The following is a 26,440-nucleotide window of genomic DNA, read 5'->3' as shown; positions in this document are numbered from 1 at the left end:
CTCCTTCATACACTTATTCACGGAGACAGCCAGGTTGCAGGTTGCCTGGCAGGCCCTCTTGCTCCTGGCTCTGCTGTAGTAGGCAGTGGGGAAGGGAGAGCAGGCAGGAAGAGGCGTGTAAAGTAAGGGCTGAAAATAAACATTGACCTGGCTGCTGGAGGCCCTTCACAAGCCCCCTGGGAGTGGGGAAGAAGGGTACAGGGCACTGGGGCTGGTAGTAGAGCCAGGGGAGACCTGGCCCAGGCCCAAGTCTTCTGGGGAATGAGAATCAGGTGGAAGGCAGGCCACGTAGAATCTCTGTGCCTGGGAGCGGGGACACAGTTGCTGGGGTTCCAATTTCTTTATTTATTCTATTCTCATTTTCTCCAACCCCAACATACCCCTACCTCCATCCCAATAGTTCATTCCCTTATTCTTCTGCTCGTTTCCATTCCCCAGTTTCAGTGTTCATTTCTCATTCAGCCATCCATTGATTGCACAGCCCTCTTGTACTCTGCCTCACTCAGCCCATGCCAGCCCCAGTCCTTGGGAAAGTGCTGCCTGCTTACCCCTTCACCTGGCCTCTTTGACAAAAGGGCAGGGGATGGATAATGGGGTGGCTCTGATGACTACTTCTGTCTCACTCCCTCTGTCCAGTTCCTTTCTGGGGCAGAAAGGTACAAATTCCCTAAGGACAATCATTACCTAACAGTGGGAGAGGCAGGTGTGTATGCCATCACATGGCACTCAGTGGTTCAGGGCATCACTATTTAGGGTAAAGGAGGGGAAATGAGATGACTGAGTTAGTGGGGTACCCTCTAGGCACGTGAGAGCTGCTGCCTTCTGGGACCACTTGCTATTGTGCCTTGTGACTCGGGACAGATCCTGCACTGTCTGCTATCGTCTAAATAAACCTGCAGTCCACGTAATCTCTTCATGTGTGGAGCTGGCCTGCATGCCAGTATGGTTATGGTGACACCAATCCCAGTCAATGCCCTATGGCCAGCTGCCTGGCCCTAAACACCCTCAGCCCTGCTGCCAGACCAGGGGGCTGTGAATGAGAACTCTAGAGAAAAGGATGCCCAGGGGTCATCTTGGAGGACACTGGACCACAGGGATGGCCATCACTGGTGCTGCTATTCCTCTCCTGACTCTGCTACCCTGAGTCTCCCTGTCATTGGACATGCCTAAGCTCCTTCTTTCTCGGCCTCTTCCTCTCATAAAATAAACCGTCCCTGGTGTCCCCAGTGTGTATCCTTGTGGCTAGGCTGTACCCCCCACACTCCCCAGCACCAAATGTGTTCATTCCCTGTGGGGCATCCCTCATGATACCAAGAGCTTACACTGGGCACAGGGTCCATCCACAGCCAGATAGGGGCTCGTGGGGACGCTTCCTTTCTCACACAGAGACCCTCTTTTAGGATACTCCTGTTCCAATATCCTGGCTTAAGGGCCGACTGTGTCAGGCCTTGCATAAGTATCTGAGGTACAGCATCTCACCTGGTTCTCACAGAAACCTAAGAGGGAGTATTGTGGTCCCTATTCTACATGGGAGGCAACAGGGCCTCTGGCCTGATGCCCCTGCTGCAACCCCTGCCCCAGTGAGCAAGCCCAGCCCCACATATCACAAGTGCAAGGGACTTTGCCCAGGGAGGCCCGACTTCTCGAGGGCACAGCTGGAATTTTGGCAATGATGATACAATAAGAGACTGGTAATGTTACTGTCATAATTCCAATTCTACTAATTTCTTCACAAACTCTATTTTGAACTGAAAGTCAATCAAAAATTAAGCCAGAGGGTACTATTATCCTTCCAAAAGATAAATAGGTAAAAAAAAAATTGGAATCAACAACTCTTAATTTTATGAAATGGCTTACTAAATAGCACTATGGTTATTTTTTTCAGAGGAAAGTTCAAAAGGAAAAAGGATCCAATTTTACTCCCTCCTCTACTGTGTGCTCTGAACTCCCAATCTAGAAAGAAAGACTTTTACAGCTCAGAAATGTTCAGGAAAATTTCCAACCTATGGGGAAAATTCCCAACCCATTAGCCCAGATGGTTGACTCTGGCCTCAGGTGGAGTCCCAGGAGGTCTAACAGGGCTGTGGGGAGCTATGAGTGGGGCTCCACTGGTCTGTCCCTTCTTTGTGCACAGAGACACAGCACAGTCATTCTTGAGCCGGCAAGGTCCAGAGAGAGACAGCCATGGCAGACCCACCCTTAGGACCCGGAGAAGGACCTGCTGGCCTTACCACCACACTCCCAAGGCAGGGTAAGTGTCTCTGGCAAGTGCTGAGAAATAAGAAACCTCTAACCAAGAACACACAAAGTAGGTCACAGGGAAGCACAAAATTGCTCAGGATGCCAAGTGGCCATTGGTGACTGAGGTGAGATCCAAGACAGCCCACGGCCTGGTTAGGGGCCTCAATAAAGAAAAGCAATGCTGAGGGAATGGGGAACATATCAACACCAGCCCCTCGCTAGACCCAAGTCAGGTGAAGCTACACAGAGGTTTTGGTCATTGTGTGGGTAAGGCAGGATAAGGATGGAAGGACTAAGGCTGTGACCATGGGTGGGAGAGAGGCCAGATTCTTGTGACAGTGGGGAGACAGAGCTGGCAGGGTTTGGTCCATGGAGCAGGTGCAGAGGTTAAAGAGGAGGAGGCGAGGATGACCCCGAGCTGCTGGCTTGTGTCTCTGGTGGTGGATGGTGGTACAATCTCTATGGTGGGAACCATGGGAGGGGCATTAGGGCCGCCTATCCACACCTTCCCCAGAACAGCCGCAGGCCCTCTGGGGACAGCAGCATTGACAGGGAGAGCTATGAGAAAGGAGTTAGAGAGACTTCATCACCCCTGACTGCTGTCAGGAGCAGCCTGGGCTGGGGATGAGGTAGGACCAGGACTAGGACCAGGACATCCCCCAGCTTTGCTTTCAGGCCCATGGGACCCATCAGACCCTGTGGAGACGAGAGTAGTCCTGGCTAAGGAGGGGGCAGTGGGGCGGGACATGGAGACAGCAGGAAATTGAGAGGAGTGTGATGGGGGGAACACTGGCCATCAAGAGACAGAAGCTCCAGGGTCCAGGAAAGCCAGGACCAAGCAGCTAATGAGAGGCCTAGGTCAGAATCCAGACATTTCATCTAGTCAGTGTGTGGACGAAACTCTTCTGTTTGGGCAGAATCAGCACTTCCCATGGCCTGGCCCAGGGGCCGCCAAGAGGAGCTGTCAGGAACATTTATGCTCCTGGACAGAGACAGTTTTCCCCTCCCGTTCATGCTCATTCTGCTTAATAAGGAAATGTGGGCTGGAAGGTCTCTTGGGGACAGGAGTCCTCCAGGCCAGGCCAACTCAGAAGTCCACTGGGGCTCACAATAGCTCAGTGTCAGGGTGCCCCACCTGACCAGCAGTGAGCTTGTGCCTGGAGGTCTCTGGGCAGAGCAGCCAGCTAGGGTTCTCCTGGTCTTGTGGTGACACCCTGGTGCACCCCTTCCCCCGAGCCAGTGAGGCAAAACTGTCACCAGTGAGCCACCAGACCTAGAGCTTGGAGAGTTGGCTTCATGGCACCAAGAAGGCCACATGGGTGCCACATGAGGAAGTCAGTTGTCTTGCTCAGGGCTGCCCTTCCCTGCATATTGGAAAGTGTGGCCTTTGATGGCCAAAGTAGTCTTCCTAGTCACCCTGGGGTCTCATGGGGACTCCTGTGGAGTCCTGGTCCAAGGGAATTCAGAACAAGGTGCCACAGAGGCCATGGCAACACCATGCTCTCCTCTCTTGTCCCATCCTGGGCCAGTGGTGTTTTGCACTCCACACACCCCTGCGCCACCATCAGCTACAAATGGCTCAGCCCAAGAGACCAGAGGGCTTAGGTGGCTGCCCATGTGCAAGATGCAAGGCCTTGGCTCGAACATCTCCTAACGTGACACAGCTGGGAAACACATTCACCTATCAAGACTGAGGGCACTCTAAGGAAGGAGACACACCAAGCTATACCCAAGGCAGCACGGTAGGGATCACATGGGTGGCCCTGGGCCAGGAAGAGTGGGCCACAGGACTGAGGGAGGAGCAGAAGTAGCATCTGCTCCTGGCCCAGGCTGGTCTAGTTCTGCCAGGGCACCTTCACCTTCTGAGCCTCTTGGGCTGGACTCCAGGCTTCGAGAGAATACTGAGCCTTACACTGGGCCTCCTGCTCCCTCCTGCCTAGCGCAGCACAGTGCCCAGTGCCCTTCCCTGGAGCAGGGACTGCAGAGAGAACAGCCACAACCCCAGGTCTGTCTCAAACCTTCCTGTGGGAAAGAGGAGCATCTCTGAGCATCCCACCAGCAGCGCTAAGGAGAGCCCAGGCCCACCCTGGGTAAAATATGTGGACCAAAGGCTGTGACTTTGACAAGCAGACATCAACACTTATGACCTCAGAAGAGACAATCAAGGTTGAATACTACCTAGCTGGGCTGGAGCCTGGACAGTGGGACATGCCCTGCCCCATTGTGAGAAAGCCTCCCACCTGACCCTGGACATGGGACACAACCGTCTACCCCATGGCCATTCAATCCCTACCCTTCTGAAGGTCACAGGTCCCTGGCAGTGTGGGACCTCAGGTTCTCCTATCTGAGCAGGGGAGGGTGGTGTCTTTCATCAGGGCCATGCCCATGGTAGCTGGAAATGGGGAGGCCAGCTCAGGGACTCTGGGATCAGCCTTAGGGCACTAGTCAGAGTCAGTAGGCACCATTACCCCCAACTACTGTGCCAGTTAGTTCTCTGAGTGAAAGTTAGTTCTGAGTAGAACTGGGGCCTGAGGTAGGGACAGGAAAAGGAATGCAGCCCCTCTGCAGCATTCATTGTGCAGGGGCAGCCCCATGGCTGCTGCAGACCCAGTACTCTTTCTGGTTCCCATGCCACCCACTACCTAGGCCCAGCCTCTCATCAAGGCTCAAGGGAGCATGCTTGGTCTAGCTCTTACCTCCACCAAGTGGGGTGTTGGGTTAAAGCCACACAGGTTGCACACCTGGAGCCTGCAGGTAGTGCATGTGTTATAGTTGGCTGGGCTCTTGCTGCCCACATTGAGCTCGGCTTGGCACAGTGGGCAGGTGGCCCTTTCCTTCGGCATGGTCTTTGGCTTGGCAGCAGCCTTCGATGCTGCCTGATGTTCTGCTCTTCCATGCTTTGGACTGGTTGTTCCCCCAGTTTTCGGCAGGGCTCCAGGTCCAGATCCAGGACCCGTTCTAGCCCCAGGCTCAGTTTTGGCTCCAGGTGCTGGCCCAGGTCCGGGCCCTAAGCCCAAGGGTTTTGGGCCAGCCTCCTTGCTGGCATCACTGAAGACGATCTTGGGTGACCCCTTGCTGGGGGCAGGCTGGCCCTGGGTGTCAGCCTCAGGTTGCACAGACATGAGGGTGCTCGCCTGGGTTAGCAGCGATGCGCCGAGGCCGAAGAGCTTACCAGTGAGGCCCTCCTGGGTCTGCTCGGTGGCACCAAGCCCAGTGGGCACTGCAGTGGCACTTTTGGCTGGGGCCTCTCCTGCAGGTGGCCTGGGCTCAGCTGTGGAAGGCTTGGTGGGTTGAGGGGGCTGAGGAGACACCCTCCCCACCTCTGGAGGGGCAGCTGCTTGGGCAGGCTCCGGCACTGAGGTGGCCCTGGCCATCTCACCCTGGCGGGACCCAGGCTGTAGTCCTCCTGGACCCCGAGATCTCTCTTGCTCTGGCTTCCCCAGGGGCTGTTTGGCCGGGGAGTGGGCAGGAGACAGGGCTGGGGAGTGCAGCTGCTGCTGGCTCTTGGAGCGAGGTGCAGTGGTCATGTCCATTCCCAGAGCCCTCTGCATCTGACAGTTCAGACAGAGCCACTCTTTCACCTGAAGAGAGAAGCAAAATAGTCAGTAGGGTGGCCAGGACTGGCGGTACTCATGGCTCAGGTCAGTGCAGGTCTCACAGCAGCCAAGGCCACTCCTAGCACAGGCAGGAGCACCAAGTCCTGCTCAGGTATATCTGGGCTGCCGGGGGCAGGGTTGAAGGACAGATGGCACTCCCCTGCCCTCTAGGAGTTGCCAGGCATGTGAGGCAGAGCGGAGGCAGTCCCATCCCCCAACCCCACCCCAACCACCAACCCACTGCCTGCCAGACCCTCCTGCTTGAGAGTCCTCCCTGCCACCCCCTGGCAGTGCCTCAGATCTGTGCACCCCAACCTCCTTGCTTGGATGAACCCAGTAGCCTTCCCCTGCTTCCCACTTCAGGCCATTTGCACACAGCAACCAGACTGATCTTTTAAAACCTAATCCAAGAGGAAAGGCATGGCCCTAGAGCAGTGCCTGTATGCAATGGGTATTCAGTAAAAACTCGCAGAATGAATAAATAAGTGAAGAGTAATACGTGGGAGAAGGAGGCATACAGAATAAAAAGAAACCATGATTTCTATCCTGAAGGAGCTTAGAGTCTAGCTGAAGAAACAAGAGACAGAATGAAAAATCTTGAGAACAAAATAAGTGAGGGTAAAGTAATGCAATGTAAGTGACTGATGTTAAGTAGAATTTTTAAAAGCCTTTTTTTTCCCTTAAGGAAGATAGCTTTTTAAAGAAATGGGATAATTCATGCCTCCAGAGCAAAGGAGACACGTGCCACTATCGACATGATAAACACATAGTTTCCCTCTGTCATTAGCCCCATGCAGGGATGGGCACATGACCTGGCAAAGAGTCAGTTAGAGCCCTCCACATTATCTGGTAATGAACAACAGGAGAGAGGGTCTTTATTCCTTTTCCTTTGGATTACTAATCAGAAGGATATAGCTTTGGAGCAGTAGTAGTCTTCTTTCCAACATATGGAGAGATGCTAAGAATGACGTCCATAGATGGTAGGAGTCAAGGAAAGGAGAAAGGAGTAGATCTGATGACTTCATTCCATTCCCTGGATCTGGCTATGCCTCAAGTCTACCCTTGGACTTCCAGGTACATGAGCCAATAATTTTTCTGCAAAAAGCCCACATGTAAATCAGAGCATCTCACCAATAGGATCAAACACTCCAAGTGGATTTCCACAACACCTTGGGAACTCTTCAGCACAACCCTGTCACCCACCCCAGCCTCCCCCTCTCTCTGGCCTCTTTTCCTGCCATCTCCCCTTGGCTGTCTCACTGCAGATGCTCTAGGCTGTCTGCTCTGCCAAGTGGTCCCCTGAGCTCATTTCTGTACCAGGGCCTTTGTACTCCTTATTCCCTCTGCTCCCTGGCCCAGCTTGTACAGATTTCAGATGAGGTATCACTTTCCCACCAGGGACTCCTCTGGCCACACAATCTAAAACGCTCTCCTTTAGCCAGGTGCGGTGGCTCACGCCTGTAATCCAGGTACTTTGGAGGCAGAGGCAGGAGGATCATTTGAGGTCAGGATCTCGAGACAGACTGACCAACATGGTGAAATCCCATCTCTACTGAAAATAGTAAGAATTGGCCGGGTGTGGTGGTGAACGCCTGTCATCTCAGCTACTTGGGAGGCTGAGGCAGGAAAATTGCTTGAACCCAGGAGGCGGAGGTTGCAGTAAGCCAAGACTGTGCCACTGTACTCCAGCCTGAGCAACAGAGCGAAGGTCCATCTCAAGATAATTAAATAAATAAATAAAAATAAAACACCCTCTGAGTACTCTGCATCAAATCACCCAGCTTATTTTCTTCATAGTGCTCATTCTTTCTCAAAGTGTCTACTAATTTGTTGTTTATGAGGTATCTCCTGTCCCCCAAAGCAGCCCATGAGCTCTCGTTGACAGGGTGTTCTTAGGGCTGCACACAACATGTGGTACAGAGCAGGGCTCATCCCAGAGGGGCTTGCTTCATTCATCCTGGCAATTTGGTCATGCGGGTCACAGCTCAACAAGGTGGAAGCCCCGAGATTTGGTGCCTCAATGAAAAGGCTCCTCCTCATCAACCAGAGCCAAGGTTGGAGGCCAAGGTTGTTCTCTGTCTGTGGTTGCAGCCAGAGGTTCTGAATGCACCCTGTTGGCCACCCATTCATCATGAGGGGAAGGTGTCGTCTCATCTCTGGGGCAGAAGGCCCCTTTTATTTACCCGCACATGTGACTCCAGCCCTGCTCTCTGCCTTGAGGCCCCAGGGCTACTGCTGCAGGTTGACTTGCCAGTTAGGGGGCCTGGGCTCAGGTGCCTTATCCCAGCAACCCAAGAGCAGCAGCCAAGAAGAGGAAGAACACTGCACTTCGGCGAGCACCCTCTTGTGCCAAGCACCACATAGGGCATGTTCACAGGCATTCTCTCATTTTGTCCTCACAGGAGAGAAAACCAAGATCTGAGATGTTTTAGCAACGTGCTCTCAATGGTTCCCTGGCTAGGAAGTGTTGCTGCTGGCAAGATCAGCCCTGACAGTTCTGTGCAGCTCCTAAATCGCAGCCTGGACAGCCTGGAGCCTGGTGCCTTCTGCAGTCCTGCCTCTTCCAAAGGGCAAATCAGGCTCTAGAAGTCAGCACTGCAAACCCTGGCAGAGCCCTCCACAGGCCAATCCCAGTTCTAGAAACTCTAAGAACAGTGATGCTGAGGCAGTGAGGTGAGAAGCCATCCCCCTAGCTGGGAACCATTAACCCACCCAGATGCTTTTTAAGAAGCAAGGCAGGCCGGGCACGGTGGCTCACGCCTGGAATCCCAGCACTTTGGGAGGCCGAGGCGGGTGGATCACGAGGTCAAGAGATAGAGACCATCCTGGCTAACACGGTGAAATCCTGTCTCTACTAAAAATACAAAAAATTAGCTGGGCATGGTGGCACACACCTGTAGTCCCAGCTACTTGGGAGGCTGAGCAGGAGAATCACTCAAACCCGGGAGACAGAGGTTGCAGTGAGCTGAGATCATGCCACTGCACTCCAGCCTGGGCAACAGAGCAAGACTCTGTCTCAAAAAAAAAAAAGAAAAGAAAAAAAAAAAAGAAGCAAGGCAGCTTTGTCTATTTGTCTATGTTTGGGCAGAGAAATCCAGAGAGAAAACAATTTCAGTCCCTGAACCCAGTCTAAAGACCTTTTTAGAAAGGTTATTCTTGGGAGGGAGAGGCTTATTCCCATCAAAGTGGGAGTTCCCAAGAGCAGGCCATTTCTACTCATTCGGAGAGGAACTCTGGAAGGGGATTACTCCCCAGAGGGGAAGCTCAGCCTCTGGCCCAGGGTGGCAGCCACAAATTCAGTTCTTGCTGTGGGTGCCCAGCCCACACCCAAGGTCCCATCGCTCTCATTCACCTGGGCACTGCAGCATGCCCTGAGGTGAGACTTATTCCTGGGAAAGGGGATTTAGGAGGTAAGGCTTCTTATCCTGGGACTTTGGGGTGACTCTCCCTGGGGTTCTGAATCAGGCTGAACAAAGGCACATGCCAAACCTCCTGCACTCACCACCAGAACTTTCCTTTCCCCAGCCCCCATCATCCAGGCTGTGGCACAGGCATCTCACCTAAAATAGAATTTCTCCAAGAAAAGGCTGAAACGCCCCTCAGTGACTCATTGCCCAGATGGGTGCAGCTATTTCTATCCAGCCTTTTCCAGACAGTGAGGAACCTTGACCGCACCCTCCCCACAACTCCTCCCAGGCTCAGGCCCAGCATGCAAGGCCTCCTAAGGAGGACACTGGCTGAGGGAGCTTTCTGAGGCCAGCAAGACTTCCCCCTCTCTGCCTCCCCAGGAGTTTCCTGGGAGGAGCCCAACCTAAGCCTCTTCCTCCCTACTGCAAGGCCCTATCCCCGCCCACCCAGCCTGGGTATACATGAATAGTTCTGTGGCAGACTCCCCTGGCCTCAGTGCCAGTACAATTAGAGCCTTCCTTAGCTGCACACAGTGATGCCTCCTCATCAGGAGGTTGAACCCAGAAGGCTCCCTGTGGCTCCTAGGCCCTCTCAAGCTGGCTCTCCACTAGAATCAGAGGGACTATACTTTTACCAGTGTGACAAGATGCCTCAGCTAGGGTTCTGCTATCTAATACCTCCAAGATCCTGATCTGGCACATGGGCAGGAGATGTGCAGGCTACCAGCCATGAGCTTCATGTCTCAGGAGCCTTCCTGGGGCTACCCTAAGGTGGACAGCTCTGCCAGACATTAGCTTTGATTGAGCTGACTCTTCTTGCTAGCAAGAAGCCCGTCTTGCCATCTCCAAGAACTGGTAGGGACCTCCATGGAAGCCTGTGCACCCTGGCCCAGCGGGGGCCTAGGTGGCAGTAAGGATGGGAAGGCTCAGTGCAGTACAAGGTCAAGAGGTGGTTTAAGAGGTGGGGGAAGCAGAAGCTACAGGAAGCCTTCCTACAGGCTTTTCAGGGAGCCACTGCCACCTGCTCTGCCATGAGTCTGCTAGGGAATTGGAAAGGTAGGACCCTGTGGGCTCTGTAGCTCTGAGAGGACTTTCTCCCTGAGAAGAGTCTTTCTTAGCTGCTTCCTTACTCAAACTATTCAGTGTGCAGAAGGGCAGCTAAGGTGGTACTGGCCAAGGATCCAGAGGCTTGGGGCCCAAGCTGGAGGCTATATGAACTCTAAGTTGAATGAGCAGCTATGATCTGTCTGCAATGGTCACTCCCTGCTAATTCCTCCACTGGGCTCTGGAGCAAGGAGGGCAGTTCTGGGAAGAGCTTCTACATCTTCCCTGCAGGAACACTGGCTACACAGAGTGCCTCAGCCCTCAAGAGTGGGACTCAGACTTGCTTGCCATATCTGGCCCCAAAGGATGCTCACAGGGTGGAGTCTACCTCACGGTCACCTCCATGGCTGTCAGGAAGCTCTGAGAGCCTCCCGAAGTCACAAGTTCTCTTCTCACTCCCCTCCTCTCACCTCCCCCAGCAGCAAGGAAAAGGAGGGTTACAGACGTCACTCAGCCTTCTTCCTGTGGAGAGACCCAGCCCTACCAGGGAGAGCAGGCATTCAATGTTTCAGATCACTCAGCACTGACATCATGCCTGATGCCGCATTCATGCTTTTCATTTTGGTACAAGTTGAAACATCACAGAAACAGCTCATAAAGGAGCCCTCTCCGCAGGAATCTAGAGGTTCCTGGGAGGTCCCCACTGGCCAGTGTGACTATATGCCTTTCTGGGTTATGAGTCACTGGCCAGGTCTCAGCAGGAGGAACATACCTTCCCATGCCCCCTGGACAACAAGGACAGGCCAATGTGCAGAAGGGCAGCTAAGGTGGCAGCTGAGAGGGAAGGAGTTAGGCCTGGCCTGGATATTCACACTGGTACAGCAATGGACATGTCGCCTGCCCCATCTAGCATCTTACTGTCAGCTGGCTGACCTCAGGGTTAGGAAGCAGGTACCACAGGGTCCCAGTGGGCAGGGTCACACTGATCCAGAGCTGGACCAGCCAGGGGAGGCCTGTGCCAATCTATCAGAGCCCTGAGGAAGGTCTTGGGAACTTGCCCAGCACCTGAGGTCAGGATCTGGGGAGTGGAGACTGAAACTAATCGCTCCTGAGGCTAGAAGGCCTCACTGGCTTGGATCTCCATGAAAGGAGAGGATCCATCCCCTTGCTGATCCCTGGACACATGTGTCTCTCTGCCCTCAATATCTCTCAACCCCTCCCACACTGCTCTGGACAGCCTCCCCTCCCCCACAACAACAGGACAATCCAGTGCACCCTGTAACACACCCCATCCATGACCGGCCATCTCCCCTGCACCCTCCCCATACACACTCCTCTTAGTCCCCAGTCACCCTTTCCAGGAGAGGCTGGACCCTTGGACTAGCCTCAACTTCTCCTTAAAATCCCCAGGACCCTTTGGTTCATCCCTGGCTTTCCCTCCTGGTTTCTGCTGCCCTGCCTCCAGGCCCCTTTATCCTGGCTTGCAAGTCCTTGGCCCTCACCTCTTAAACTCCCGCTAAATGACTCCCATGGTCACTCCAGATGACCTGCAACCCACATGAGGTTGAGCTGCAGACCGCTTCTCAAAGCTCACCGACCGGAATAATTAACCTCTGTACATTGCATTATATGTAAATTTTACCTAAAAAAAAAAAACCTTAAATAAATACTGAACTCTAGTTAATGATATGCTTGGTGAAGTGCTTAGTGGGAAGTATACTGATATCGGCGATGTACTTTTTTTTTTTTTTTGAGACAGGTTCTGGTTCTGAAGTGCAGCGCCATGATCACGGCTCACTACAACCTCCACCTCCCAGGCTCAAGTGATCCTCCCACCTCAGCCTCCCGAGTAGCTGGGACTACAGGCATGGTGCCACCACACCCAGCTAATTTTTGTATTTTTTTGGTAGAGGCAGGGTTTTGTCATGTTACTCAGGCTGGTCTTGAATCCCTGGGCTCAAGCAATCTTCCCACCTTTGCCTCTCAAAGTGCTGGTATTACAGGCATGAGCGACCATGCCTGGCACACTGCAATATACTTTGACATTCAACAAAAAGATGTATGGATAGATGGACAGACAGAAAAACAAATAGATGGTAGAATGGATATGTGATAAAGCCAGGAAAGGAGAGGTTCATTATAAATCCAGATAGTAGCTTTGTGGGTGTTCCTTGTACAATTCTTTCAACAACTTTGTGGCTTGAAAATGTTCATAACATGATGTTGGGGGTAAAAGAGTTGTTGACCTGGTTGTTCTGTGTTGCTCCACCCAGCAAGGCATCAAGAGCTCCTGTGATGGGCTCTTGGCAGTTGACTCCCTACTACTGCCCAGATATTCTCCCCTCCTGGATCCCTCAGCCCTCCACTTGCTGGCCTTTCTACTCTTCTTTGCTTATCCTTGCCAGCCACCTTTGCTGGGTTCTTCTCAGTGCTGGGGAGCCCAGATCCTGGCACCTCTTCTCTCTGTCCACATCTCTTCTATGGCACTTTAAATGTCATTATATGCTTGTGAATATGAAACAGAAGTCTCCATCCCAACCTGCCTGCTTCATGCCAGGGTCTTAGATGTGTCAGGCACCTTCAACTTGGTAATGGCCCAAACAGAAAAATACCCTGTCTCCATCTCTTACCCTCCACATCCAATCCAATTCTGTCTGTTTAGGGACCCAAACACACCAGGAATCTCTCATGGCTCTTTGCAGTCATCATTGCCACTACCCCAGCCTCAGCCTCAGCCCCTTCTGCCACTCTGGTTTCCAGCGCCCACCCGCTACCCCTACAGGCTGTTCTTCACATAGCAGCTGGTGGGGGGTGGTGGTGTATATATATATGTGTGTATGTGTGTGTGTTGTTTTAGTGTATATGTATATATATGCACACACATATACAGTGTGTGTTAAAATAAATATAAAATTGCCATTTTAACCATCTTAAAGTATACAGTTCAGTGGTATTAATAATTCATAATGTGTAACCATCACCTCTATTTCCAGAGGGTTTTTAAAATTTGCATTATTTTTGGCCGGACACTGTGGCTCACGCACTTTGGGAGGGTGAGGTGCGTGGATCACTTGAGGTCAGGATTTCGAGACCAGTCTGGCCAATGTAGTTAAACCCCATCTCTATTAAAAATACAAAACTTAGCCGGGCGTGGTGGCACATGCCTGTAATCTCAGCTACTTGGGAGGCTGGAGGCGGAGGTTGCAGTGAGCCGAGATTGCGCCACTGCACTCGAGCCTGGGCGACAAAGCGAGACTCCGTCTCAAACGAACAAATAAACAAAAATTTGCATTGTTTTTATTGTGGTAAAATATACATAAATTTACTACCTTAACCATTTTTAAGTATACAGGTCGGTGGTAATATATTCATAATGCTGTGCAACCATCACCACCATTCATCTTTGTAATTCTTTCCATCCTGTAAATCTGAAACTGTGCCCATGAAACTCCCCATTCCTCCAGCTCTTTTTTTTTTTTTTTTTTTTTTTCCTGAGGTAGAGTCTTGCTCTGTCACCAGGCTGGAGTGCAGTGGCACTATCTCAGCTCACTGCAACCTCCACCTCCCAGGTTCAAGCAATTCCCCTGCCTCAGCCTCCCAAGTAGCTGGGACTACGGGCATGGGCCACCACGCCCGGCTAATTTTTTTTTGTATTTTAGTAGAGATGAGGTTTCACCATGTTGACCAAGCTGGTCTCAATCTCCTGACCTTCTGATCCGCCCGCCTCAGCCTCCCAAAGTGCTGGGATTACAGGCGTGAGCCACCGCACCCGGCTCCCCATTCCTCCAGCTCTTGACAACTACCATTCTACTTTCTGTCTCTGTGACTTTGACTACTCTGACTACCTCATATTTGTCTTTTTGTGACTGGCTTATTTCACTTAGCATATGTCCTTAAGGTTCGTCTATGTTGTATCATGTGTCAGATTGTCCTTCCTCTTTTAAGGCAGAGTGATATTCCATTGTGTGTATGTATGTATATATATATTTTTTGCTTATTTGTTCATTTGTCAATGGGCTGTTGGTTGTTTTCACATTTTAGCTATTGTGAAAAATGCTGCTATGAACATGGGTGTACAAATATCTCTTCAAGACCTTCCTTTCAATTCATTTGAGTGTATACCCAGAAGTGGAATTGTTGGATCATATGGTAATTCTATTTATAATTTTTTGAGGAACTGCCATACTGTTTTCCAGAGTGGCTGTACCATTTTACATTCCCAAAAACAGTGCACAAGGGTTCCAATTTCTCCACATTCTTGCCAACATTTATTTTCTGGGTTTTTTTTATAGCAGCCATCCTTAACAAGTATGAAATGGTATCTCATTGTAGTTTCAATTTGAATTTCTCTAATGATTAGTCATGTTGAGTATATTTTCTTTTTTTCTTTTTCTTTTTTTTTTTTTTTTTTGAGACAGAGTCTCACTCAGTTGCCCAGGCTAGAGTGCAGCGGTGTGATCTCAGCTCACTGCAACCTCCGCCTCCTGGGTTCAAGCGATTCTCCTTGCCTCAGCCTCCTGAGCAACTGGGATTACAGGTGCCCACCACCACACCCAGCTAACTTTTTGTATTTTTAGTAGAGATGGAGTTTCACCTTGTTGGCCAGTCTCGAACTCCTGACCTCAGGTGATCCACCCGCCTCGGCCACCCAAAGTGCTGGGATTACAGGCATGAGCCACCACAGCCAACCTATGTTGAGTATCTTTTGGGAGGTTATTGACCATTTGTATATCTTCCTTGGAGAAATGTTTCTTCAAGTCCTGTGCCCATTTTGCTTTTCAGAGACAGGGTCTAGCTATCTGCCTAGGCTGGTCTCAAACTCCTAGGCTCAAGATGTCCTCCTGCCTTAGCCTCTAAAGTAGCTGGGACTACAGGTGTGTGTCACCACACCTGACTCCTCTTTGCCCCACGCCCTTTTTTTTTTAGACACAGTCTGGCTCTGCCACCCAGTAGTGCAATCTTGATTCACTGCAACCTCTGCCTCCTGGGCTCAAGCAATTCTCCTGCCTCAGCCACCTGAGTAGCTGGGACCACAGGTGCTCACCACCATGCCCAGCTAATGTTTATATTTTTAGTAGAGATGGGGCTTCGCCGTGTTGCTCAAGCTGGTCTCAAACTCCTGAGCTCAGGCGATCCACCTGCCTCAGCCTTCCAAAGTCCTGGGATTACAGGCGTGAGCCACTGTGTCTGGCCTCTTTGCCCACTTTTAATTGGATTTTTGTTAGTTTGTTTATTTTTGTTGTTGAGTTGTAGGACTTCTCCGTATATTCTGGATATCGATCCCTTATCAAGTACATAATTAGCAAGTATTTTTTCCCATTCTGTGGGTTGCCTTTTTACTCTGTTGATAGTGCCTTCAGCTGTAAAAAATTTTAAAATTTTCATGAAGTCTATTTTGTCTATTTTTTCTTTTGTTGCCTGTGCTGTTGGTGTCATATCTAAGAAATCACTGCCAAATCCAACGTTGTGAAGCTTATCCCCTATGTTGTCTTCTAAGAGTTTTATAGTTTTAGCTTTTATGTTTAGGTATTCGATCTATTTTGAGTTAATTTTTGTATATGATGTAAGGAAAAGGTCCAACTTCATTTTTTTGCATGTAGATATCCAGTTTTCCCAACACCATTTGTTGAAAAGATTGTTCTTTCCCTACTGAATGGTCTTGGCACTCTTACCAAAAATCATCTGACCATATATGTGAGGGTTTATTTCTGGGCTATGTGTTCTATTCCATTGGTCTATATGTCTCTCTTTATGCCAGTACCATACTGTTTTGATTACTGTAACTTTGTAGTAAGTTTTGAAATCAGGAAATGTGAGTTCTTCAGCTTTCTTCTTCTTTTTCACAATTGTTTTGGCTATTTGAAGGGCCCTTGAGATTGCATCAGAGGAGTGGTTTTTTTTTTGTTTTTTTTTTTGAGACGGAGTCTGGCTCTGTCACCCAGGCTGGAGTGCAGTGGCCGGATCTCAGCTCACTGCAAGCTCCGCCTCCCAGGTTCAAGCCATTCTCCTGCCTCAGCCTCCCGAGTAGCTGGGACTACAGGCGCCCGCCACCTTGCCTGGCTAGTTTTTTGTATTTTTTAGTAGAGACGGGGTTTCACCGTGTTAGCCAGGATGGTCTCGATCTCCTGACCTTGTGATCCACCCATCTCGGCCTCCCAAAGTGCTGGGATTACAGGCTTGAGCCACCGCGCCCGGCCCAGAGGGGTGTTTTAAACACACATCTGACCTTCCTACTTCCACCTTCCCAAACCGTGGGAGTGCATCAGGAGACCCCAGCAAGCCCAGCAGGACCTGCATGCCTTCTGGTCCTGTCCTGTGGTACAGCTGTCCTGGACCTTTGCTCCCAAGCCCTCACATGGACCAAGCACCTCCCCTCAGGCCTCCTCTTTTCCAACTGCCTCCTGTCTAGCAGTTCTAACATTCTACAGCCTAATGCTCACTCTTTGGAGAAGCCCCCAATAATTTTTTTTTCTTTTTTTTTGAGACAGGGTCTTACTCTGTCGCCTGGGCTGGAGGGCAGTGGCATGATCATTGGCTCATGCAGCCTAGACCTTCCCAGGTTCAAGTGATCTTCTCATCTCAGCCTCCCAAATACTATAGAGATGGGGTTTCACCATGTTGTTGCCCACACTAGTCTTGAACTCCCGGGCTCAAGCGATTTGCCCACCTTGGCTGCTCAAAGTGTTGGGATTACAGGTGTGAGCCACCATGCCCAGCTACTTCCAGGAATCTTGTCTCAGCATCGTACCAACAGCACCCCCCACAACCTCCCCCTCCTTGACCCAAGATGTGATTGTGTGTTTGCTTGTGTGGTTCTTGGTGGCAGTGGTGCCTCCTGCACTGGCCTGAAGGCTTCACAGAGCTGAGCAACACATCTGCTTCATTTCTACCTGTTTCTCCAGTGTCTGGGACAGTTCCCGACTATCAGTAGGACTGAAAAGCACTGTGGAGGGAGGCAAGGACAGGAAGAAGGGAGAGGGCTGCCCTCTGACTCAGTAGGTTAAGCATGCCTGTCCAGGCCAAAGGCTGAGCAAAATAAAGAGTGGAAGCAGCAAAACCAACAGGTTACCAGCCAGCAACTGGGAACTTTACCAAGATTTCCTGTTCCCTGCCTCTTCCTGCCTCTGGCTCTCTTTCCATTACCTCCTTTTCCTGCCTCCCCTTCTTGTGCCTTCTTCCACTTCTTCCCACTCCTACTTTATTTATGGATTTCTCTTTTTCTCTACCATTTTTACTGCATGTTCTTTTTATTCTGTTTCCTTTGCCCTTAGATATGAAAACAAGTGTTTTAGGAGTAAAATTTCATATTTTCAGATCTGAATTAATTTTACATTCATTCTTAGCTTAACTTATGGCCCTCTTCCATAACTAAAAGGTAGAATTCCATGCCTGTTGTCTCCTCATGGCCCCAGTGGCTCTGGCCTCCACCCTGCATGGTCCAAGCAAGTAAGTAGGCCAAAGGTCCTGTCTTCTGGGAACATGGACCACCTCGGGGCAGGCACTAAGCAACAGGGCTGGCTGCTCCAGAGTGACTGAAGTTTGGAGAGCATTTCTCTATTGACTTGGAGACTGTTTAGGTCAAAGTGGCTACTGTAAAGTAAATTGCCCAAGGACTAGCTATTCGGTGGGAGAAAGGCCTCCTGGAGAGCTTACCACCTAGAGGTCCACTTCCATTTTGTTTGGAGGTGAGCACTGGAAGGCTGGGCAGACACACCCCTGGGCCCAGGAAAGAGGAAGACACCTTTACTTCCCCTCAGTACACTGCTGGTCCCATATCCTGAAACCTGCTCCTCATTCCTCTCTGGCCCAGGCAGCAGTGTGGCCAGAAGGGAGCAGAGGGAATGAGACAAGGCTGCTGGCTGCAGCAAAGGGATCTGTGCTGAACTCACAGCACCACCCCCGAGCCATCTGGTGCCCTGGCCCTTGCCGGAAAGCAGTGGGATGCAGGCAGGAGAGAGAGAGGCTCAGAGCCCCTGCATTTTCTCCCTCCCTTCTCCACGCCGCCCACTCTGGGAAACTGCGTAGGCTCATGGCTTGCCATTGGGTAGCAATAGGGGATGGTATGGGTTAAACATCCTTGGCTTGGCCTCAGCAAAGTCCAGACCTTGGAATGGGTGAGGGAAGACCACACTTACTCCTCTGTAGTTTTCCTAGAGAGGCTTATAAGTAATTCTGACTAGAGCAAGGGTGGTGGGAGGCAGATGGACCACCTTGGCCTGGAAGGCTGGGGATGGGGTGGCAGCCCTGCTGCTCCCCACAGGGGCAGAGGGTGGGCCCCTTCACTCTAGATGGTGCTCTGGGAGGATTCAGCTGATCAGACTGGAGGCTCGGGCATGCAGGCAATGCGGCCTCTGTACCACACTCACTCCTGGGATGCCGCTCTGAGGATGAGGACAGACTGGCATCTGGAGGAGCTCCAGGCTAGGATGTGCTTCTGGGGCTGCTCTGAGTGGGGCATGGAAGCCCCTGAGAGGCCTATAGAAGCAGGCTGTGCCTGCCCCAGGCCATGGTTCATATTCTCCAGCAACTCACTCCCATCCCCACTGCCCATCCCAACTGCACCTTCCCATCTTCTACTTAGCAGGCTCAGGCCCATGCCTTGTCTCCCACTCCCAGCTGTTGGAATAGAAGCCCAACAAGGGCAACACGGGCCACCCTTCTGGGGCAGAAAGGGGTGGCGGGCCTACATGTAAGTCACTAAAGAATGGAGAGGTGAACTCACAGGCCTGAGCAGGCATGGGCATTAGCAGAGCCACTGACGCCAATCCCTGGATTCCTGCTTTTCCTTCAGAGAAATCTGACATTCAAGAAATTCAAGTACTTGTCTAAAACCCCACATCTATAGAGAGAAAAGGAGAATGGTCTTCCTGCCTTCTCCTCATCAGTGAGGACTGAATGCTAACACCTCTGGCCCCCTGGCATCAGTGCATTGTCAGAGGGAGGATCTCTTGTGAGTGGTGAGAAATGTTGAGGCCTCAAACAGAAACACCCAGTCTTTCTCTGTGGTTTCGGACAGGTTAGATTACTCACTTACCCTGAGCTACCAGGACTGGGGAAATCCGGAAAGAAATGGCCCCCACCAAGAAGAGTATCTGGGACTGCCCTATTTGTTCTGAACCAGCTTCAGCCTGAGCAAAATGGACTATGAATGGGGAAAATGAGGCTGCATATCCCTGGGGGAAAGCTGGAGACCAAGCCACTGGTCTAGGTCCACAGCTCTTTTGCTCCAGAATAACCCAGAATAAGCCAAGACTTTCTAAGACTCAGTCTCCTCATCTGTAAACAGGGACTGTGCTCTGAGCTCCTTCCCCAATTTCCATGCAGTCTCAACATGCTCCAGGCCCTCAGAAACCCACCAAACTACATGGGCAGGCTTCCTCCTCTCTGTTGGATGGGCAGAATGGTGAGTACCATGTCAGTCTGTGTGAGTGTAGTAGCCCTCCAGCAGCCTAGGGCTGATAGGGGAAACTTGGGTCCGCTGGCCAGAAAAACAGTGATTCCAGATCTCAGACACTGCTTCTAGCCAAATGGGGCTAACTGTGTGTGATTCCCATCTCCAGACCTGGTCTGCTGTTTCTGCAGTACTCAGCTAAAGTAATAACTCTGACTGATGCCATCATACACAAAAACAAAAACACCAAGTCCTGGTGACCACTGCCCAGTGGGGCCAAGTTCTTTCCCTCCTTTCTGTGCATTTGTCCTCATGCAGCCATTCGGCACAACTGTTCAATCACACTCCAGATCTATGCAGCAGCTTGAGTTCCACACCAGCCAGTGAGTCTCTATTAGTGACACACATGAACAAAGTTCCATTATCTGTGGTCAGATTTCAAAGTTCCAAGCAGTTTCACTAGTGGTCTTGGAGAGGCCCTGAAAGCCTCCATGTCACTTGTGTGGCCCACGTCCTTCTCTGGGACTGCTATATCCCTCTGTCCACTGGAAAGCTGAGGAACAACGCATCCTGCTGACACGCCCTGGACACAGCACCCAGGCTGCCGGACCTCCTCAACCAGGCTCAGAGTGACTACACTAGCAGCTCCAGGCACACTCCCCAGTCCACAAAGGGTCCCCAGGACACTCTCCAGTGGCCAGTGTCTGCAGTGCATCTGCGCTGGGTCTGGCAGTACCCCTATCTTTTTCTACTCTGATTGGGCCACTCCTGGGAAGTGAGGAACTGAAAAAGAAAGTGAGTGCTATAGCTGAGTTTCCTGGAAAAAGTCACTCTCTCTGACCCCCTGTCACCCAGACACCTAACTTCAGAACCAGCCCCTTACACATGCCCAGAACTTCAGACCAGGAAGGAGTTCAGCCCACAGACACCAGGGCACTCCCAGCCTTCTTGGCTGACATAACATCAAGTTAGAAGTGGCCAGGACAGATGTAGTCTGACTAGAACAGATCTAACAGCAGGTGTGTGAGCAAAGCCTGCAAACCTGTTTTCTCATCACATGGAAGCATGACCAGGAAGGTGAACCTGCTCTTAGCAAAGTGACAAAGAACAACTGCACTGGTTCAAGAATTATGCTTTGCCACCCCTTGGGAAGATGTGCCAAGGATTATTTTTCCTTGACAAGAACAACACTGAAAGCCAACTCTGGAGAAGTGAAGGTTCTACCTGAAAATCCCAGCACAAAAGGGTATTCACAATGTGTGAACTTGGAGAAGGGACCAGGTCAGTAATTCCCAAACTGGGTGCCATGGAACAGCAGCTCCTAAGATGTTCTGTGAAAGCAAGTCTGGGAAAGGCTGCCAACCACAGTCCTGTCCTGGAACTCTGTGGTACCCCTCAGGACACTGAAAGTCCTAAGGAATCTCACAGTAAAGAAACATTTCATTTGTCCGGCCCAGCATTTGTTTGAAGTATTTGGCTGAGATCCACCCCTCACAAAACACTATGGATCTGCAGTAAGTGTGAGGCCCCATCTTCTCCTGGCCCTGAGCCTCAGCTTCCTCCCAGCACAATGAGGCAGATGAACTGAGTGTCTCCAAGGTCTTCCTATTCTGCTGTTTTTCCAGGCACAGTCAAAGACTGGCTCCCTTCCCACCTCACTGAAGGTCCTGGGCTTGGACAGCCTACAGGCAGGGGTCATGGTTTGGTGAGGAATGGGACGCCCACCAAAGCCTGGGGCCACCATGTGTGACTCTTACTTATCCCCACCCACCTCACCTGGAGTTGTCCAGGTGCTGCAGTGCATCTCAAGGGAGCTGGAACCCAGAGGGGCAAGGCCAGCATAAGGAGGGGGTGTCCCATAGTGGTACAGTCCACCTGCCAAGCCTCCCTGTTCCTGTGAGGGGCTTCTGGCTTCTCACTGGCAGAAACACACAGGTGAGCTTCCCTGGCCTTAATTGCATTGTTCTAAATTCTGAACAGCAAGCGCTTACCTAACTGAACAGTGCAGGATGGCCTGTTTCTAATCACAGATGCAATAATCACGAGCGTGCACGCCTCCTCAGGAAGCCCCCACACTCCAGGAGCGACTCCAAAGGCACTGAGTCATCTCCCCACACCGACAGCTCCTTCCTCAGAATCTCACACTTACCTCTCACAAACCACACATCCCACACCCACAGCACCTCATGGCATATATAGACCCTGACCTGTGAACAATTATTCTCACTCAGCCCCCTCCCACATGGTCCAAACAGCTCCAGCTGCTGTTAATTCCAGAGGCAGCCATGCCCATGCCTGCAGCCAGCCTCTCTCCATTCTATCCAAAGACAGATCCTTATGGGGAGAAACAGAGGCTTCCACTCCCAGAGGAGTAGGAGGAAATCAGCAGACCTACTCTGTTCATTTTAAAGCGACGGCCCCGATTCACTTGGTGAGACATCCCACAGTCATTGAAAGCATCCTGAACAAAGCCAGGCTGGGGCTGTGGACCCAGAGTCCTCTTGTCCTCTTGGGTGAAAAAGAAGCCAAACTCACAGAAATGGTCTTACAGTGGCTTCTTGGCGAGTGTGGGACACTGTCATCCTTGGTGAATGCTTGGTTCCCAGCCTGGTTCTTTACCCTAAGATCATTTCTTTAGGGATGGGGTAGCTGCCCCACCACCTCAGGTCCCCAGCTGACTAGAACTAAAGCCCAGAGGAGGTGCTTCCCAGAGCAGTTTCCTGCCTCCCATGAAACCTTTCTCCCCTCACCAGCATCCCCCTCTAGAGACTGTTGTCAAAGAGAGAGGCCTTCTGGCCTAGATCAGGGAAATTTGCCTCCCTCTGTATCCTATAGCTGCTCATGGCCCACTCCAAATAAGTTCCACTGGGAAAAATTGTTCATAAGAACAATTTGGTCCTCTCAAAGGCCATTTTTCCAGACCAAACTTGGACCAGGTTAGAAAGTATCTTCTACTCTCAGACTCTGCCCAAGCTTTCAGGGGATGCAGAAATCCCTTGGGAGATCTGGGACCAGGCCCTGTTCTTTGCTGCCACATCTTGGAACCAGGACACATCCCTGCAGGAGGACACAGATGCTGGTGATCAAGGGAAACGACCAGGAAAAGAGAGTTGGTGAAAGAGGGGAAGGAAACCAGGGGAGGCATGCTAATGAGGTGGCAGGTGAGTGGGGAGCCGGCGCAGAGGTGGTTACCTGGGTGAGATGAGGGTTGGGGTTGAACCCACACTGGTTGCAGACCTTGTTGTGACACTGGGTGCAGGTGTTGAAGTTTGGCTGGCTGGGGGTCGACGTGAGGTCCGAAGTCTTGCATATGGGACATAGTGTGCTGCTGGGAAGGGGAGCGATCTGAGGGACGGAGTAGGGTGATGTAGGGGTGCTGCCTCTGTCCGGTGACACTGAGGGGGACCGCCCTGATCTCTGTGTCCTGCTGTCTACCTGCAGTGTCCTGCGGGGACCATCAGCCTCCTGGCCTGCTGGTCCCTGTGCCCTTGTCTCCTGGGGGCTCTCTTGGCCAGGAGTGGTAGCAGAAGCTTGTTTCGGAGTTGGGGAAGCTGCTCTCTGGCTACCCAGGGGTTCCTTGGGGTCCAGTCTCCGGGAAGTGCTGAAATGACATTGAAAATGACTGTTAGAGATACATCTTAAAGAATCAGCTTGCAGAGGTCTCTACCAAGCTAGGTGACCCTGCCAAGCCCCATCACTACCCTCCTCCTCCTGCCCAGAAGAATCATCATAGCCCTCATTTGCTGTGTCCTGTGCTGAGCCTTGACAAGCATCTCCAACTTGAACCCTTGGCACCAGGGCATGAGGCAGGATCAGAACATGTCCTCTCACATTCTGATAAAGTACAGACTCTGATTCAGTAGATCTGAGTAGGATCTGCATTGTAAGAAGCTCTAAGGTGATGCCAGTACTCTGGTCTGAGGCCCATGCTTTGAGTACCAAGATTCTAAACCTACACATTAGAAATACCTGGATGGGCCAGGTATGGTGGCTCAAGCCTGTAATCCCAGCACTTTGGGAGGCCGAGGTAGGCAGATCACTTGAGGTCAGGAGTTCAAGACCAGCCTGGCCAACATGGTGAAACTCCGTCTCTACTAAAATTACAAAAATTAGCTCGGCTTGGTGGTGACACCTGTAATCCCAGCTACATGGAAGGCTGAGGCAGGAGAATCACTTGAACTCGGGAGGCAGAGGTTGCAGTGAGCAAAGATCGTGCCACTGCACTCCAGCCTGGGCAAGAGAGTGAGACCCGGTCTTAAAAAAAAAAAAAAAAAAAGGGGGGGCCGGGCACGGTGGCTCATGCCTGGAATCCCAGCACATGCGGATCAAGAGGTCAGGAGATCGAGACCATCCTGGCTAACACAGTGAAACCCTGTCTCTACTAAAAATACAAAAAATTAGCCAAGTGTGATGGCGGGTGCCTGTAGTCCCAGCTAGTTGGGAGGCTAAGGCAGAAGAATGGCGTGAACCCAGGAGGTGGAGCTTGCAGTGAGCCGAGATAGTGCCACTGCACTCCAGCCTGGGCTACAGAGTGAGACTCTGTTTCAAAAAAAAAAAAGAAAGAAATAGCTAGGGTGATTTTTAAAATTCTGACTCCCAGACTGCACCCCGAATCATATAAAAATTGAATTACATAAAATTCTGTGGAGGCAGGACCCTGGCATTAGTATTTTTTTCTTCCCTAGGTGATTCCAACATGAGCCCAAGTTACTATACTGAGATACTATACTGGCCGATCTGTTATATCCTGCCTTGAACCCCTTCAGAGGCTGAACCTAGATCGCTGGGGATGGGGGATACTGCAATGCCTAGTTAATGCCATCTCCTGTACCAGGGGCCTGCCTCTACACAAAGGAGCCTTCCTTCTGGTAGCCCTCTGGCAAGTCTGATGCCAGACCAAATCTACCAAGATGGGATAAAGTGTTACTTTTCCACTAGTGTGAAGTTGGGTAGGGTTGGAGTTCCAGGATCCAGCCTTGAGGAACCACTGAGTGAGATCCAATGCATCTAACCCTCACCTCCATCCCAATCTGGCTGCAGAGGAGCCAGCAGTGTTGGGTAGTTCCATGAGGTAGAAAGCAAATTGTCAGGCTAAAAGTCAATCATATATTCCTTCTCCTTTGACCCAACTTAAGTTCATCTCTGCAATTTTCCTCTTTTCTAGTTTGAAAGAGGATGAGCACAAAAAGCCAAAGGCAATGCTTTATACTGCTTCCCTGAAATTCTCTTCCTGCTTTAGTCTGTACTCATTGGGGTGAATGCCGGCACTCAGGAAACAAGGCTGACTTGCTGAGAGCAGTGTGGAGGCCTAGCCTGTGCAGGAGACTGCCCTGGTAGCTTCTGCCTCAGTGCCCCAGGGTCTGACTGACAGGAGAAGATTCTAAGTTTGCTGCCCCCATCTGAAGGCCATCTGCTTGCCAAAGAGTTAAGAGCCAACTGGTAGGGCATCTTAGGACAAGTCATTTCAGGGGGAAGATGAGGAGCCCGCCTGGGGACACTGACCCCAAGATACTTTGCAGTCCTTCCTCCCTTCTGAGGAACTGGCAGGTAGAGAAACATATCCTTGATCTAATAAAGACTCTCCTAAAAAAAAGAAACACTAGGCCGGGTGTGGTGGCTCACGCCTGTAATCCCTGCACTTTGGGAGGCCGAGGCGGGCGGATCACGAGGTCAGGAGATCGAGACCATCCTGGCTAACACAGTGAAACCCCGTCTCTACTAAAATACAAAAAATTAGCCGGGCGCGGTGGCGGGCGCCTGTAGTCCCAGCTACTCGGGAGGCTGAGGCAGAAGAATGGCGCGAACCCAGGAGCCGAGATCGCGCCACTGTACTCCAGCCTGGGCGACAGAGTGAAGACTCCGCCTCAAAAAAAAAAAAAAAAGAAAGAAACACTATTACAGTGTTTACCATTCCTGTCATCAGCCATCAATAGCATAGACCTAACCATCCAGTCACAGACCCACCAATTTCTTCTTCAGCAAGACAACCAGAGTTTGAGTCCAACCCCTCAGGGCCATCTTTGCCACCAGCTATGAAGCCTAGCATGGTGGTGGCCATAGCATCTGTGGCCCACATTGGGAACCTGGGCTTCTCTGAGCCCTTTCAGTATACTAATTTCTAGGTATCCTAAAGAAATATTTCCCACTTGTCCAAATTAAGTTTCATTTTTTACTTAAATTATTTGGGACTGGAGTTTAAAGGCAGCCCTTGAAAGCAAATCAGAAGACGTTGAGAGCCTTTTATAAACATGTGAATGGGCTGTGGCCCCCACCCCTCTCCAGGCTGTGCAAGCCTTCTGAGAAATGTAGCCACTTCTATTGTATTTGTGTTGCCCAGTAAGTAGCAGGCAATCTATATACACAGCGACTTTTTAAATCAATGTTGTATCACAGTGTAGTCTTTCTGGAGACATTTTTTATGAAGATTAGGATTCTAAACTCAGCGTGGTGAGAGTGAATAAACAAACAATGTCTTCTGCACCCAGCAAAGTCTGCATGCGAGGGCAATGTTCCTGGCATTGATGTGTGCCCACACGCCTCATGGTAGCCATCATGACACCTGGAGATCGCAATATATGCCCATGGTCTTTGTACTCTCCTGTCTTCCTAGATGCTTCCTTATACCCTCTCCTTGATCTTCAAGCTTCCAAACACCTCCTTCTGTCTCTTAACTGCCACTGATGACCTGCTCACCATCTCACAAAGAAAGTTGGACCCACCAGAAGAAACCTGCACAACTTCAGCCTCCCTACTCCTGTCCC

At 51.0% G+C, this 26,440-nt stretch overlaps 2 protein-coding genes across 9 annotated transcripts in view; one reads left to right on the top strand and one right to left on the bottom strand.

The window, feature by feature from the left end:
* The window catches only part of DAG1 (dystroglycan 1), a 500,879-nt gene that overhangs the window by 359,253 nt on the left and 115,186 nt on the right, over positions 1-26,440 (top strand). The gene's annotated exons all lie outside the window — the stretch shown is intronic.
* The window catches only part of BSN (bassoon presynaptic cytomatrix protein), a 113,578-nt gene that overhangs the window by 24,080 nt on the left and 63,058 nt on the right, over positions 1-26,440 (bottom strand). The window contains exons 2-3 of the mRNA XM_021933911.2: positions 22,872-23,280; positions 4,938-5,822 (exon numbers count right to left, since the gene is read on the bottom strand). Of these exons, the coding sequence (XP_021789603.2) occupies positions 4,938-5,822; positions 22,872-23,280 (1,294 nt within the window). The remainder of the gene's footprint in view (positions 1-4,937; positions 5,823-22,871; positions 23,281-26,440) is intronic.

This window comes from Papio anubis, chromosome 2, assembly GCF_008728515.1.
Source record: "Papio anubis isolate 15944 chromosome 2, Panubis1.0, whole genome shotgun sequence".
In the NCBI taxonomy this organism is placed as follows: domain Eukaryota; kingdom Metazoa; phylum Chordata; class Mammalia; order Primates; family Cercopithecidae; genus Papio; species Papio anubis.
The sequence above is the reverse complement of the archived record's forward strand: the minus strand, read 5'-3'. Positions and strand labels throughout refer to the sequence as shown.